Source organism: Zootermopsis nevadensis, unplaced genomic scaffold (assembly GCF_977971745.1).
Source record: "Zootermopsis nevadensis isolate Lab colony 2312 unplaced genomic scaffold, Znev_1.0 Znev_ptg000003l, whole genome shotgun sequence".
Classification (NCBI taxonomy): Eukaryota; Metazoa; Arthropoda; class Insecta; order Blattodea; family Termopsidae; genus Zootermopsis; species Zootermopsis nevadensis.
Genome location: NW_028259135.1, coordinates 6,239,099 through 6,255,047, shown reverse-complemented (window position 1 = coordinate 6,255,047; position 15,949 = coordinate 6,239,099). Strand labels below are relative to the sequence as shown.

Genomic DNA, 15,949 nt, shown 5'->3' with positions numbered 1-15,949 from the left:
GGTTCACAAACAGAAGGAGCACGCGAAAATAAAGAATTTGCTCGTAATTGTTCTCTGACTAGTAACATGTCTGCTGTTGGACCAATAAAAATGACATTTATTAAGTGCGTTTGTAATTAAAAGTTACTTTTCATCTGAATTCACACGCATTTCTAAATTAAAGTGTATTTAAATTTTGAAAATATTAACTTAGTGCTTACAAACTGTGAGGATCTTTAGCGACTGTGCCGTCAGGAGACACGACAGACGAAGCAGTGATCGTACAGTGGACAGCCGGGGCGCGCCGTACCGCCAGCCAATCGCCAAATAACACGCTGTAGAATTCTGTACTCAATTATAGCCGAATACTATCAAAGAAGCTACGATCAATGACACCGACAAGTTTCGAAAATTCACTGTACCTTACAAACGATATGGCGTTGTAGAAATATACAGTAGCTACAAATTTATACAAACACAGATCACTAAGATATATATCCCAAGCTTCTGTACTGAGGGGAGACGAAGCCCAAAGACACCCACGCCTCTCTCGGGATTCTATTAAAATAAACTGTCCTGAAATAACGTTTCTTATTTATTACAACATTCTCACGTACACAACTTGAATTTCTGAGATCACTTTTCAATTGTATGTCGCTGTGGCGGCTCACAGTAATTATTTTATGAATTAAGCTACTGCCAAGTAACATCAGTAGATATAAATAGATCCTGATATTAAAAATCAGTAATGGTTGCGCAGTAAGATCCAGGAGACGGAGGAAAACAGGGGGGAATCCGATAACAATGCACGAAAAGATTTGTATCTTATGAAATAACACATCGGAGTTCTATTTTTCTTGTAAATATGTACGAAGACAAATACCTGGTTTCTTTTTCGAGAGAGAGAGAGAGAGAGAGCTTTATTTCTGGGGACAAGCGATTGTTTGTCCCTCGTCTTGGGGCAAGCAGAGTCCAGCTTCCACAGAGAGGACATGCCAACTGGCAAGCGACAGAGAACAACATATCTTTATATCGGGTGTGCGAAGTTGCATATCGTGCGACTCAATCTTAATAATTCTTACAAACCGGGGGTATTTTAATACAACACGTGTCACGACTAACCTTTAACATTAACCGTAGAAACTTCGTAGCTGGCAGAGCTGTAGGGCAGGGCTGAACAAGTTCTCGTCGTCCGGACTGAAAATTGAAGGCACAAACCGCGAGGGGACAACAGCTTAGGTTTGCGCGAACACTTGCAGTCACCAGAGAATTCAATACTTCGCGACCTTTTGCGTGCAGATTTTTAAGGCATCACAAATATGAAGGCAGCAGGCTCCTCAGAAACGTTGGTAACTATCTCTCGTGATACACGCTGTCAGAAACCACAAGACCTCTTCCCAGGCTACATTTTGTTGTTCCGTCACGTTTCCATACAAAATATTATTACCTGAGAAAGATATCAGAACGTCACCTACGTAGAAGTTGAAATTTTCACGGCGGTGAGTCCGAAGATGGCTGTCTTCTGGGCTGTAGCGCCGTGTAGTCTGGTAGAAGTTTACCAATGTTTTGGAGGCGCGCGTCTTACTCATCACCCTAATGATGGAGGCAGCAAAGACCTCCGAAACGTTAGTTAACTTCAACCACACTACACGGCGCTACAGCCCTTAAGACAGCCATCAGCGCTGGCTACGTTTTACTCTTAATATCACGCATTAACAATTATTTTCATCCGTGAGATTTAAGAACGAGTGTCACAAATGTAACTAGTTACGAAAATAAGCTCTCTCATGGGATGTAAAGTAAAAGTAAAGTTTGTCCCGCTATACGCCATGTAGGCGTTTGGGGGGAGTGGGGGTATAGCTCCTCTCTTCCTTGACCTCGGCACTAGATGGGGGTGAGTGGTCAGCATCACGCCCCGCCCGGCTTTACCCCCGGGAAAGGACCCCGGTACCCATTGTAGAGGAGGCTGGGTGGGCCCTAGAGCCGGTCTGGACGCAGAGGCTAGAGGAAAAATCCTCTGCCCCCGTCGGCGATCGAACCCCGGTCGTCCAGCCCGTAACTAGTCACTATACTGACTGAGCTATCCCGGCTCATTCTCATGGGATGTAGCACTATGAACGTAATAAGGCGGACGTTTCACAGGAGCATCCCGCCTTGAAATACTTGAATGATGACCCTGACGTCCGTAAACATCTACCAGACTGCATGGTGCTAAATCCCTAAAGACATCCATCTTCATGATAGTTGCCTTGAGAACCTTAAACCTCGCCTATATTAGTTTCGATTGTTCTGTCCTCTAAACAGCAATACGCCGTCGAAGAACGGACGAACTGCGTCAGAATGTGCAGGAGAAATCTCAGAAAGCGAAACTGAGCTGCACTCGAGGACGGCGGCAAGCGACTCTTAACTGGTGAGAACTTGTGGCACCAGGCAAACACGATTTTCGCCATCCCCGTCGTAAACAAACTAAAAGCGTGTCTTTGTCACAAATAACTGCATCTCAGCATCGAATTAATTACACGATACTTTATAAAGAACCATCTAGAAAATTCGTGATGGGCGGGGCATGTAGCGCGCATGGATGGGACAATAGGTGTGCACTGGGTACTGGTTGGGAAGCCTGAGGGGAAGAGACCGCTGGGGAGACCTGGACGTAGATAGGAGGATAATCTCAGGCGGGATCTATGGGAGATAGGAGTTGAAGAAGACTGGATTTTGTTGTCCCAGGACAGGGTCCGGTGGAGGGCTTTGGTTAATTCGGTGATGAACCTTCGGGTTCGGTAAGCCATCTAGTCAGTTAGTTTAGGATCAAGTCCAGACAAATAGCGACACAGAGTGCAATGCACCATCTCCAGAGGCTTTTGGAGTTATAAAATTTTACCCTGTTCACACACAGTGCTGTCAGCGCTTGGACATTAAAGTATAGGCTCGGACTGGTATATTTATTTTAGAATTAACCGGGACATGTCACATCAAGCATCGTACACCCCCCCCCCTCACTTAATATCTGCGGCTTCGTAGCAATCCACCCATTTCCATTATAACGCGTTTTTATAACGCCATTGATTTATGGGAGAATGATGTTTCCATAACGCGGATACAATACGACCGAAATAAAGCAAATAAAGATATTCAATGAAATATAAAAAGGGCTAGAACTGCTCTGACTTGGCTACGAATAGACTAATAGTGAATTGTTTTGCCCACCAGCTACACTGTTCGTTGTGGGTTAACACTGTAACTTGGCGTGGTGCATATTAATAGAACACAGAATTAATTCAGGTGTGATTTGTAATAATGTGAGACTATTCGAAATCGCCGCCCCTAACCCGTTAATTCCAAATGAACGAACGGTTTATATAACGCGATTTTTCCATTACGCGGTGTTTATTTTCCCCCAGAAACGCAACAATGGGGCTACAAGCGCATCGGTTGAACTTCGTCCCTTCTACTTCAATGTTATGCGCATGCGCGTGAAGAAGAGCATCGGCTGAACTTCGCCCCTTCTACTTCAATGTTATGCGCATGCGCGTGAAGAAGACATGCGAACGTCAGCTGCCCCGTCTTTTAACTGTGTCGGGAAACCGCACTTGCGAAATTAAGCGAACCACAAGACAAAACTTTAACGTTGGGACCGTTCCTAAGACAAGAAAACAAGAAGTTAAGCTTAAATATCTCTTTTCCATTCACTATGAGTCACTGTGTGTTCTGGTGCAGAAATTAATTCATGCAGGTCTTAAACTAGCGGCAGGTGAAGTTACTGGGTTCAAACACGCTTGGAGAATATTTGTTTACATTTTTTCGTACTGTTCTCTTATGGCGCCCGCCGCTCCTCGATTTGATGATTACGAGAACTCACAGTCTCTTCAACAACGAATAAAACAACAAAAACGGACAAACATAAATAAACAATCTTAAAACTTTGTATACCGTGTAGTGTATTAGAATATAAAAATAACCATACAAACTGTTTTCACAATAAATGACACTAGTGCCAAACGCGTTTCGACCTCAAGAGGTCATCATCAGTGTCAAGAAACGAGAAATTAATTCATATAATCTAAAAAAATATGGATTTAAACAGATTATGAAGTTAATAGTGAATTATTTTTGAGATTATATGAATTAATTTCCCCTTTCTTGCCACTGATGATGACCTCTTGAGGTCGAAACGCGTTTGGCAATAGTGTCATTTATTGTGAAAACAATTTGTTTGTATGCTTATTTTTATATATAAAGAAACAAATTCAGAAAGAAAGTAGAAGTGGAAGGATGCAGTAAGAAAGAATGAAGCAGTAAATGAGAAAAAATATGAAAGGACAGAAGAACTGAACCCGGTGAAGATGGCGGTCTTCTGGGTTGCAGCACAGTGTCGTCTGGTAGACGTTTACCGACATTTCAGAGCTCCCTGCTGTCTCCATCATAACGGCGATGCAATCTAACCTGCCCGGTGTCCGACGTAATTATTTACAGCGCAGTGCATTCAAAAACATACAAACATTGCCACGTGCATCTTATTAAAATAACCCCAAACGTGCACTTGGCTTTTCTCGTTCCTAGTTACAAATGTGATGATATTTTAATCGATCTTCGTACAAAAAGGATCGAAATAAAATTTTCTTTGCAGATTTTGATGCAGATCTATTATTAAGTTGTCTGAAGGCGCAACAGAGGGAACCCTAGACGGACACACATGTCCTGCCTATTACGCGTTCACTTATGCACGACGTGAAAGACAGTAACACTTATTCGTATCTTATTCGACATGGCTGTTGACCGACGGCGCATCGCAGAATCTGACGAGAAGGAACCAGATTGAATGTTGCGCTCCCTGACGCGAATTCCTCTGACTTCCGTGCGTTTCGTAAGCATTGAATTACGCCAAGAAATGGAGAATAACAGAATAATATTAGTTACGCTGTACGTAGATTCAGTCATTGTTCGTAAATTCAATGGAATGTTTTCGGATGTAGGAAAAAAACCCCAGATGTGCAGGTTACCTGCGAACAGCCGACAAGGGGCGGTCGTCCAGCTTGGGAGGTTTAATGGGACTTTAACAATCACCCAACGGGGGGGGGGGGGAATGGGTGATACGAATTGTTACCCTGGGCTTTGAACTTCCACGGATTATTTTTTTGAACAACATAGCAACGGAAACTGGACATGAGATCTGGAACTTGAAATGTCAGGGGTCCCTATAGGGCAAATTCTGTGAAAATAATATCAAGAAAATTATCAAAACGTAAATTAGATTTGGTGGGAGTAAAGGAGATAGTACAAGGGTGGCATTGAACCAGCAGACGATGAGACACATTTCTACAGAAATGAGAATGTTCATCATCACTTCGGGAGAGGCTTCTTCGTGCATAAAGCGATCATATTAGAATTTAAGGGGTTAGAGTTTGTTAGTGACAGGATGTCATAAATAATATAAACAACCCATTGGAATAATATTATTCTCGTTAAACCTCAATGCAAAGGCCGACAATTACGAATGGATGTTTACATAAAACTAGTTATGATAATAGGGTCAGAGTTATAAACTCTGCCCCACAAGAAGATCTAAGTGTCAAGGTTTAAACGGTTAGGTTAACGGGGGAGAACATACAAAATTCATGACAATCAAATCGATTCTGAAGGGTTCTGGTGATGGTGTAATACAATCTGGATTGTAGGGATTTTGGACTTTGTCCATCGTCTGATGTTATAAAAAAACACAACGTTTCGAGGACAGATCCAGTCCTCGAAACGCTGTGTGTTTTATAACACTAGATGATGGACAAAGTCCAAAAACCCAACAACCCAGAAGACACAATGAGACAGAAAACGGTAATCCGGTGTACGTGACGTAATATGTTTTAGAACAGCTGACTGTGATACCGACCGCTGTTTGGCGGTTGCAGAACTTAGGGTGAGGCTATCGGAAAAGTAATCGAGGGTCATAAGAGTTTAATTTGCGGATATTTGAATTCAGGACGCTAATTGATGGGGCAGTTAAGGAACGGTTGGTAAAAATCTCGAACAGATTTACAACTTTGGAATCCATGACCGACAACGTAAACATCTACAGGGCTTGGGATAAAATCAGAGAATCACAACTATGGCCACAGAGCGCATAGGTCATTAGGAGTTAAAGCAACATAAGCCATAGTTTGAAGAGAACGTTCAAAATTATGAGACGAAAGGAAGATGTAAAAATTACAGTGGTTTCAGAACCCTAGACAAATGGACGGAGGAAAAACAATGAAACAAACGTAAAAAATTATACACCTACAAAGAAGAATAAATGAATTTAAGGAAACTACAAACCTTGAACTAGGTTATTAAAACATGAGGATGCTTACCTGTTGTAGATTCCCAGAATATTTTGAACAGGGGAAGAATTAAATCTGTCGGCTATTGGATGCACATGAGATAAACGATGATACATCAGACGCATTAGTACCTTAACCTAGCTCTTTTGAGGCGGAGACTTCTATTGAACAGCTTGTACAAATGTAAGTTACCAACTAGATAGTGATCAAATCAGGGAAAAAATTATCCCCGCAGGAGGTAGGAAGAAATGCGGAAATGCATTAATTCCATTTTGGAATAAGGAATAATTGCCCGAAAAATGCATGGGATATGGGAGATGGGATGTTTTACCTATGAGACAAGTAATTAACGAGAAAAGTTGCTGATTCCCAATGACATAAAAAGTTGCACTGAAAATTCTTCTCTCAGAAAAACGTCTACACATAACGAAATTATTCGCAATCATCAGTGTGGGACTTAGCAGAATCGATAAATATGACTCACTTATGATGGAAGTATCGTACAACATTCTTACAGAATTTGGCGTAACCACGAAAGTAGTTAGTCTAATTCAAAACGTGTTTAATAAAGTCCGTACAGGTAAACTTTTGTGTGACGTATTTCTTCTTCAGAATGATCTTAAAAGAGAGGATGCTTTATCACCACAATTTCATTTCAAATTTGCAAGGGAAGCCCCAAGATAACAAAGAACCGAGTCGGACACTTCAGCCTCTGGTCTAAATTAATGACTGGGTAAAAACACGTAAAGAGAACACAGACAAAACGACGTAATGTGTGTTCATGTCAACAAGATTTTGTTCATAGGCAGTAAAAATGGTTTCCCATTGGCATCGCGGTACAAACTTCGTCCATAACGAATCTCGGCTTCTGTCTCGCAGTTCACGAGAAGGAACATAAACCGAGCGAGACCCGGTAATGAGCGTCGATGGAGATTACGCAGGGCATGAGACGACACTGTATTCAGATGGCGCGTCTGTTTGCCATCGGCGGAAGACATCGGGCGCCTGCGTCGAAGAAACTTGAATGACATTTCAGGTTCTGACGACGGTGCGAGATTTCTGTCTTCTGGGTTGTTGCGCTGTGTAGTCTGGTAGATGTTTACCGACGTTTCAGAGGTCATACTGCCTCCGTCATCAGGGCTAGGAAGATTTCTGTCTTCTGGGTTGTTGCGCTGTGTAGTCTGGTAGATGTTTACCGACGTTTCAGAGGTCATACTGCCTCCGTCATCAGGGCTAGGAAGATTTCTGTCTTCTGGGTTGTTGCGCTGTGTAGTCTGGTAGATGTTTACCGACGTTTCAGAGGTCATACTGCCTCCGTCATCAGGGCTAGGAAGATTTCTGTCTTCTGGGTTGTTGCGCTGTGTAGTCTGGTCGATGTTTACCAACGTTTCAGAGGTCACACTGCCTCCGTCATCAGAGTATGAAGATTTCTGTCTTCTGGGTTGTTGCGCTGTGTAGTTTGGTCGATGTTAACCAACGTTTCAGAGGTCATACTGCCTCCGTCATCAGAGTATGAAGATTTCTGTCTTCTGGGTTGTTGCGCTATGTAGTCTGGTAGATGTTTACCAACGTTTCAGAGGTCATACTGCCTCCGTCATCAGGGCGATGAGTATAAAGATTTCTGTCTTCTGGGTTGTTGCGCTGTGTAGTCTGGTAGAAGTTTACCTGACGTTTCAGAGGTCATACTGCCCCCGTCATCAGGGCGATCATCGCTACCGGACTATACGGGGCAACAAATCAGAAGACAGTAATCTTCACGAACCTGAAGACTGGACAAATGTTAAAAGAATAAAAAGTTGGACGCCTTTAAAACTGTACTTAAATATGACTATCTGAGACAGACGGGAACAAAACCAAATTGCGTTCACGTGTAAATTAAAAGCAGACTAAATTAAGGGCGTACGTGCGACCATGAATTTCAGCGTCTCTTTATCTTCCCGTTTGCGTCATAAAAACCATATTTAAAATACAAGACCGTTTTGCTGTGCGTTGCTTCATGGGTATGAAACTTGGTGTTTCACGTTCAGGGAAGAAAAACATCGGAAGTTTTTTTAGAAGAAGACATGAGGCCGGAGAGAGACGCACCATAACTTCGTTCTCCTCAGCAAATAATAATTGAGGTTATGTTAGCATGGACAGGGCATAGAATAGGCGTCGAGGATAAGAGAAATATGTACAGATTTAGCTCGGAAAACCAGCCGGAGGACACCACTTGCGAGGCAATAATATGGAAACGGATATTAAAGATCAGGGTGTGGACTGGATTTAAATGGTCCAACGTATGGTCCGGTCGAGGGCTGCTGGGAGCAGGGTAATGAACCAGTGGGATAATTTCTGTTGTAGCGAGGATCAGCCATGACGGAGGACTCTGTTCTACGGAGTTTGTTCTTCAAAGAAGAGGACATTCCTGAGTGTACAATATAACCCAGTGGTGTCAACAACTGCAAATATTACGATCCGGTGAAATTGGCGGGGACAGGATTGCAGGTGGCGGGCTGCCAACAGCGGAGTGACCCGGCGCTGTATCGTCGCGGTCTTGCCAAGGTAACCGTTTGACGTCACACTCTCACAGACGAAACGAAGCCAAGAGCTAGGTCCAAGAAAGTCGCGCACATGCAGCCCTGCAATGAGGGCGCTGGGACCGCTCTGAGCCACGGGAAGCGCGCGGGGACTACACGGGATAAGCTGACAGTCGCTCAGCTAGCGCAGAATGTCTCCAGATTACCGGAAACCAAAGGATTTTTTTATCGTGTTCGCCACGGGTCCATATCCTGAGCCACATTTATGACGTACACGACGCCTCAGCAATTTAAGACCCAAAAAATCCTCACACCTTTCAAGATTTCGTACTAACATGCTCAATGCATCTCGTCGTCCTTGAAATCACGAAGCTTTTTAAATATGGTATGTGGAATGCACGCACAGCACGAGAAAAGTGATCTTGTATTCTGAAGAAGCAGGCTGTACAACCACGCAACAATTATTCACCGCTCGCTCGGAAAGTTTTACGTCAAGCCCAGCGAAAGAGACAGGGAAATTAGCATATTCAGTTAACGAGAGATTTGGGGTCGTTTGCGGACAGCCGCGAAATAACATTCCGCCCAGCGAAAGTGACATTACGACACTGTCCTGACAGACTGACGCCTTAAATATCCATAAACAGCGACTAAGCATCAAAAGAGATGAGAAGAAGATCATGAAATATGCAGTAGGACAATAACTTTATTAAATAAACGGATACATCGACTTTACTCGCAGCTTAACAACGCTGTCGACTGTAAAGAATCGAATGGCTGGACGATTAATGAATCGGGAAGGAAATGGAAGAAGCTGTTGTGGACGATCTGAAGGCAAACTTCGAGGTTTTCCCGGTGATCAGTAATCAGTGATCACCCCGGCACTTAACTGGAGGGACTGAGAAAAACCGCGTCAGATAGCCAGTCTCCGATTACAGATCTGAACCCAGGACTTCCTAAATACAAATCGGGAGTACTAACCACGGTGCCACGATTTTTATTTAAACATAAACAAAACGATGAAAGAGACATAATTAAAGAACAAATCTAAACCACAAAGAGAAACATGAAGAATGAAAAGAAGAGAATGGAGGGACACGAGATAAATACAGATGGGTAAAAAGAAAGAAACAAAAACATACGAGTGGTTTAAAAACAACGAATAACGAGCAACGAGACGTTCAAAATTACCCGAATAACTCAAACCTGGAGTCACTCACCGTCCATCCATCACCGGGAATTTCTGCTGCCTCGAAACCCTTCCATTCCGCGACATTTAAACATAACAGAACAAGACGCACGGCGCTGGTTAATCATCACCCGCATAAAACTTGTGATGCGCGGGCTTCAAGCTCTCATTTTAAATCGGTACGCCTTATTATGCCGTGGCTTTAGAATCCGATCGGTTCACCGGACACGCCAAAGAAACCTTTATTGATCATAAAAATTTAGTAATCACGCTTGGCGTGTCTTTGGCTCTCCTTACCCCATTCCACCCCCATGAGATCTTAACTTCTGGGGTTTCCGACAACGAAACCCCCGCGAAAGGCGAAGATGCGTTGTAATGCGATGTTATAAAATGGCGCGCGCCTGCCTTAACAGCGAAAATTACACCACGGTCGCTTTACTTACACTGAAACACTCCTGATCTCTGGTGTTCATTCTGTGAATCAGTGAGGCCTCATCCAACAACGGAATTAATTCATGCGTTGTTGGAACCATGGCTACAACATTGTGACCTAACCTCACTGTTTCAGATTTGGAAAAAAAAAAAATAATAAAGAAAGTATTTTCTTTCCTACGAATATTTTTAGAACCAACAGCAAATCTATCAGCTACCTCAGTGTTTAAATGACGTCACAATGCTCACCTTTCCTCGGCTTCTCGCTGATCGGTTCACTGTCTCGCTCGCTGCCGGCACCTTCTCCTTCTCGATCCTCTTCCTCTGGCGTCGGGGCGTTGATAGACAACTTGTGGCACACCTCGAACGCCTGCCCCACAGTGCGCACAATACGCATGGCCTGGCTCTGAAACAGCAGACCACGAGGTTCTAAGTCTTTCGTGCAGAACAGCGGTGGGTATTCGGAGGTCCAGGACCCTCCCTTACATTACGCGCATCGTGTAAAGCGGATTCAAACTTCCATGTTTGCTTGCGCTCAGTTTAAACCGGGGCGCGGATGTCATGGAGACGTTCAAGTAACGGGAACACGTATACTGGACGCAAAATATCTGCGAGCCTGGGATACGTAACAGTGTGAGAGTGGGGCAGCAGGGGGCTGTCACATCTCATCTCTCCCCGCACACGGCTGGCCACCAAAGTTCGTATTTGTAATGGTCAGAGAAGCTCGGAGATATTTTGCGTCAAATACATCACGTGGCTAATTTCTTGCTGTTATTTATAAACGGAGTGTTTAGGGGAGGAGGGTAAAGGAGATAGACGTACGAAGGATAAAGAACATAAATTAGAAGAGGAGACGATTAGAAGGATAAATTAAAGAAATTCGAGGGAAATACAGGAGGGAGGCCAAACGGTGGCAAAGGTCCGAAAGGAAGGAGGTTGAGTGATAAATTAAAGGCTTCGACCTAACGAAAAAACCCTCTACCTCCCACAAGCAGCTATCACCAGAACATCGCTGCTAGCTTTGCTGCGCTGCGAGTTCTGAGATGTCTTCGCTCGCCTGGTCTTCGTTTGTAGTATCACAACAATGAACGTCTCTGATGTGACCTTCACAACTATAATTATTACTACCGTGCTTTTTGGAGTCTATTTATGATATAAAATTAACACAGAAACGACGCTATCACCAACAACGAAAAATCGCAAATAGAATCATACACGAGGACATGAAATAATTTGCCAGACCTTCTTCTAAGAGCCTAAGATTTAAAAATTACCCGAGTCACTTATTTTCGAGTCTTGCGGACGTGTTCCACTCATCACTACCGTACAAAGTCAAAATTCCTGAGTTCCACGCACAGAATAAGGAATTTGCACGTAAAAATGGAGCGAACACCTCCGCCGATAAAAAAAACCTACTGCCTGGCCACCCTGTTGCATAAACCGAGCCGTAACGAGCCGAGACAAAATCACTTCCACGTAATGCAGAGGCAAAGTACACTGACGCGGACGATAACACGGAGACCTCTTCGTCATTACTCGATCTGTCACGCGACCGAACACCACAGAATGTCAAGAAGAAAAACTGATGACGGTCAACAACAAATGTTTAGCTGACGATGGTAACTAAATATGGACTACATTTATATGCTATAGCCACATAAAACATATTTGAATTTACATAGATAAAAGGTTAAAGATATTACAACAGCGACTCAGGTGTGTCATTAATCAAAATAAATCAATAAAACGATGGAAATTACCGGTGGTTCTGGGTACAGGGATATTGTGGGCACTCACCTTTACCCCCCGTCTTAATGAATGAGGTTCGGGAGACCGAATAATGAATAAACATTACGTACGGAACACAGAAAACTACGAAGTCCCAGACACACACCCAATAACAAATCAGAATGATACTCAAGGGAAATTAGGAGGAGACTAAATTCCAGTTCAAAATATTTTGTCATCCCGTCTGATTTCTAGGAACCCGAAGATTAAAGAATACAAAACAATAATCTTGCCTGTTGTTTTGTATGGGTGCGAAACATGGTCTCTCACTCAGAGGGAGGAACACTGATTGCAGGTGTTTGAGAACAGGGTGTTGAGGAGGATATTTGGGCCTAGGAGAGATGACGATGGGGCGTGGAGAAAACTGTATAATGATGAGCTTAAAAATCTGTACTCCTCCCCAAATATTGTCAGGGTGATTAAGTCGAGAAGAATGAGATGGGCTGGGCATGTAGCGCGCATGGATGGGACAAGAGGTGTGCACCGGGAATTGGTTGGGAAACCTGAAGGGAAGAGACCGCTGGGGAGACCTAGACGTAGATGGGAGGATAATCTCAGGCGGGATCTATGGGAGATAGGAGTCGAAGGAGACTGAATTTTGTTGGCCCAGGACAGGGTCCGGTGGAGGGCTTTGGTTAATCCGGTGATGAACCTTCGGGTTCGTTAAGCCATCTAGTTAGTTAGTTAGGATGGCACTGAGGTCTTTTAAACAAATACTTTACGGGCTTATGTTCATTAGCACAGACTTATTGCAAAAAACCCTGTCTACTAAATTATCTTCATGTCACCCTATTTTATTTTTATGTCCGGTTTAACGACACTGTCAGCAGCTGTAATCTCACTACACAGCGTTGAATGACAGAATTATGAACAAACAATAGGAAATTATATTGGCCAAATTTAAGGTACTATCTCGTAATTTGCCTGGACAGTCTGGGAAAAAAGAACGGAAAGACGTCAGAATTGCCGATCTTCAGGTCGAGATTTTTACCTTGTCGTCGCTAAGGTACTATATAATTTAATAATGCATGGAGCGATTTATGTCATCCGCTTCACAACAGATTTAATGCACATGGCCATCACCACGCGATGCCAAGGCTAGGCGTAATGTTACCGAAGCGTGGTGCAAAATCCATTCGTTTTCAGAACTTCAATTTAATTGAACCATAACACAGAATTCATACTGCAAAAAAAGTTTTGTGTCAAGGTCACATTAATTTATTCTGTGGGGAAAAAAAATTAGAGTTGAATTCGTGTTTCACGCAAGGCAGCAATTCAAACCGACGAAGAAAGCCACGCAGCTACGTTAAATTGGCATCGAAATCCGCCGAGAAGTTTCAATGACAAAACACGAGAGTGGACGGACGGACGGGCATTCATTTTATGAACTCTGCCCGATTTGCACCCGCGACATCATGCCACTGCGTGGTATAGAAACACACACAAGTCCATTAATCAAGAGCGGGATTCCCTTATCATTAATCAATCGCTGCGGTAAGGGTCTAATGCCTCTAATACCAAAGCAGACCATCAGACTCATTTCATCCACCTCCAATCTTCACAAGACCTTAAGATCAATCTTTACGAGGTGCGATCGGAAAGTTTCAAGACTGTGTCAATAGAGGGCGAACCGGATGTAGTACGAGCTTCTGCCGCTAGGGGGTGCGGCCTACATTCATAGTGAATCAGTGTGCCAGCCGGCATCATCGAATTAGCATTTGTTTCTTAGTTACGGGCGTTTTGGTAGTGCATTACACCGACCCTCCTGCGATTTCGGAATGGCGTGTGCATCAAATTTTGCCAAAGACTCGCCAAAACGGCTACGGAAACCTATGAAATGCTAAAGCAAGCATTTGGGGAGTCCGCAAAATGGTCGTGCACAAACGTTTGTGTGGCATTCACGTTTTAAAAATGGCCAAACCTCTGTCGATGATGACGAGCGTTCTGGACGACCATCTTCGAGCACAACGCCCGAAAATGTTACGAAGATTCGGCAGGCCATTCACGAAGATCGACGTCGTACCATCAACGATTTGTGCGACATTGTTGGGATAGGCTATGGGACCTGTCAGCTGATTCTAAAGGAAGAACTCCACATGCGACGCATCATGACAACGCGCCAGCGCACACCGCCCTCAAAGTTCGGCAGTTTTTGGCCTCAAACACCATGGCCGTCATCCCGCACCCTCCTTATTCGCCGGATTTAGCTCCGTGTGACTTCTTCCTCTTCCCAAAGATGAAAAATCAGCTAAAGGGAAGGAGATTTGAGACGATAGAAGAGATTCAGGCAGAATCGCAGATGGTGCTTGACAGGCTGATGAAGAAAGATTTCCAGGGATGCTTCCAGGCTTGGCAGCGGCGCTGGGATCGTTGTGTTCACTCCTCCTCGGTCTACCAACACGACGTTTTACAAATGTTTCACCAATAAAATTGCGATTGCATTCAGTATCACCAACCCAACGTATAAACTCCTAGGTGGCATCCTAAAAACAAAAGTGCATCATTAAGTAACAGGACCCATCCAAAGTCAGGCCACTCCACGGACCTCGTCCGTCTCAGTCGCAAAAATTTCTCTGGCAAATTTTTCAGACACTCGCAATTTAGGGGCTCTGAGCCTCACCCAGAACTGGGGCATCAGTTTACCTTTATCGGCTCGCGGACCGGAATGCTCTAAACCAGGGCAATTTATTGGGATGCCGTGACAAATTGTGTTAGAACGCCGTTAAATAAGGCCTGCTGCTGAAAAAAATGTTCGCACAACTTTTCACAGAAGGTCGAAATTAAGTGTCCCGAGCTAAAGTCCAGATGAAGATGGTTTCTGCAGATCGGAAACTAAGCACGACAAAAGAACGTCGCGAATAAGAGACTAGAGGGTCAAAGGTAACAGACACGGAAACTGCCTGGGTTGTAGTCTCGGTGAAGATGCCGGGTTTAGGGATAACTTCTTCTATAATATTCAACGATACATCGAAATGTTAAGCTCTCAGGCAAGAAAGCTTCACAAGAAATTGGAAGCATTTGTCGAATTTTTCCAAACTGTAACACTCCAGAAGGCTCTCTGCTAGTCTTCAGTGTAAGAAGTCCTACGGCCTGGAACCAGAGGACGCAGAAAAGAAACTCCCAATATCAAAACCGGGCATTAGTGTCAAAAACACAACACTTACACATTCACTTATCAAAATAAAGCTGTGTCAGCTCCACGAAACAGAGTCGTAACTTACAGACAGACAATCGCTTTGTGTTCCATAAAAGGCGACTAATTTAGAAACTGCTTCCATATTGCCACTTCATGTCTCTCGCATCCAAATATTCTGCTCAGCGCTTTGTTTTCGCCTACACCCCACCTCACTCTTCATCGGCGTCTGTTTTTTTGGCTGTGACGCCGTGTGGATTTGTAAGGAGATACCAGCATTTCGGAGGAACGAATTCATTTTCGGAATTAAGCATTGAAGAAGGAGGCAAAATGTCCCTCCGAAACGTTGGTATCTTTGAACATGGTACTACACCCAGAAGAAAAATGTGAATAGTATCGCTGTTAAATCCTAACACTTCAGACATAAATGAGTTCCTGAACTTTGGACATTAACCAATTATATACGATCTCTTCTGATGTGACGTGCGTGAAATCACGTGATTACACGACAAGCCAAAGAAGAGATAATGTGAGCAGCTCCGAACACAGCGAACGTCACCCGCGAAAGCAGTCGGCTTCTTAATCTCCGCTTGTTTAC

General features: G+C 43.7%; 1 protein-coding gene across 8 annotated transcripts in view; it reads right to left on the bottom strand.

Annotated features, from left to right (window-relative positions):
• LOC110827416 (carboxyl-terminal PDZ ligand of neuronal nitric oxide synthase protein) overlaps positions 1-15,949 on the bottom strand; it is a 171,726-nt gene that overhangs the window by 30,045 nt on the left and 125,732 nt on the right. For all 8 annotated transcript variants that reach the window (XM_022059067.2, XM_022059062.2, XM_022059065.2 and 5 more), the window contains one exon: positions 10,680-10,836. In XM_022059067.2, the coding sequence (XP_021914759.1) occupies positions 10,680-10,836 (157 nt within the window). The remainder of the gene's footprint in view (positions 1-10,679; positions 10,837-15,949) is intronic.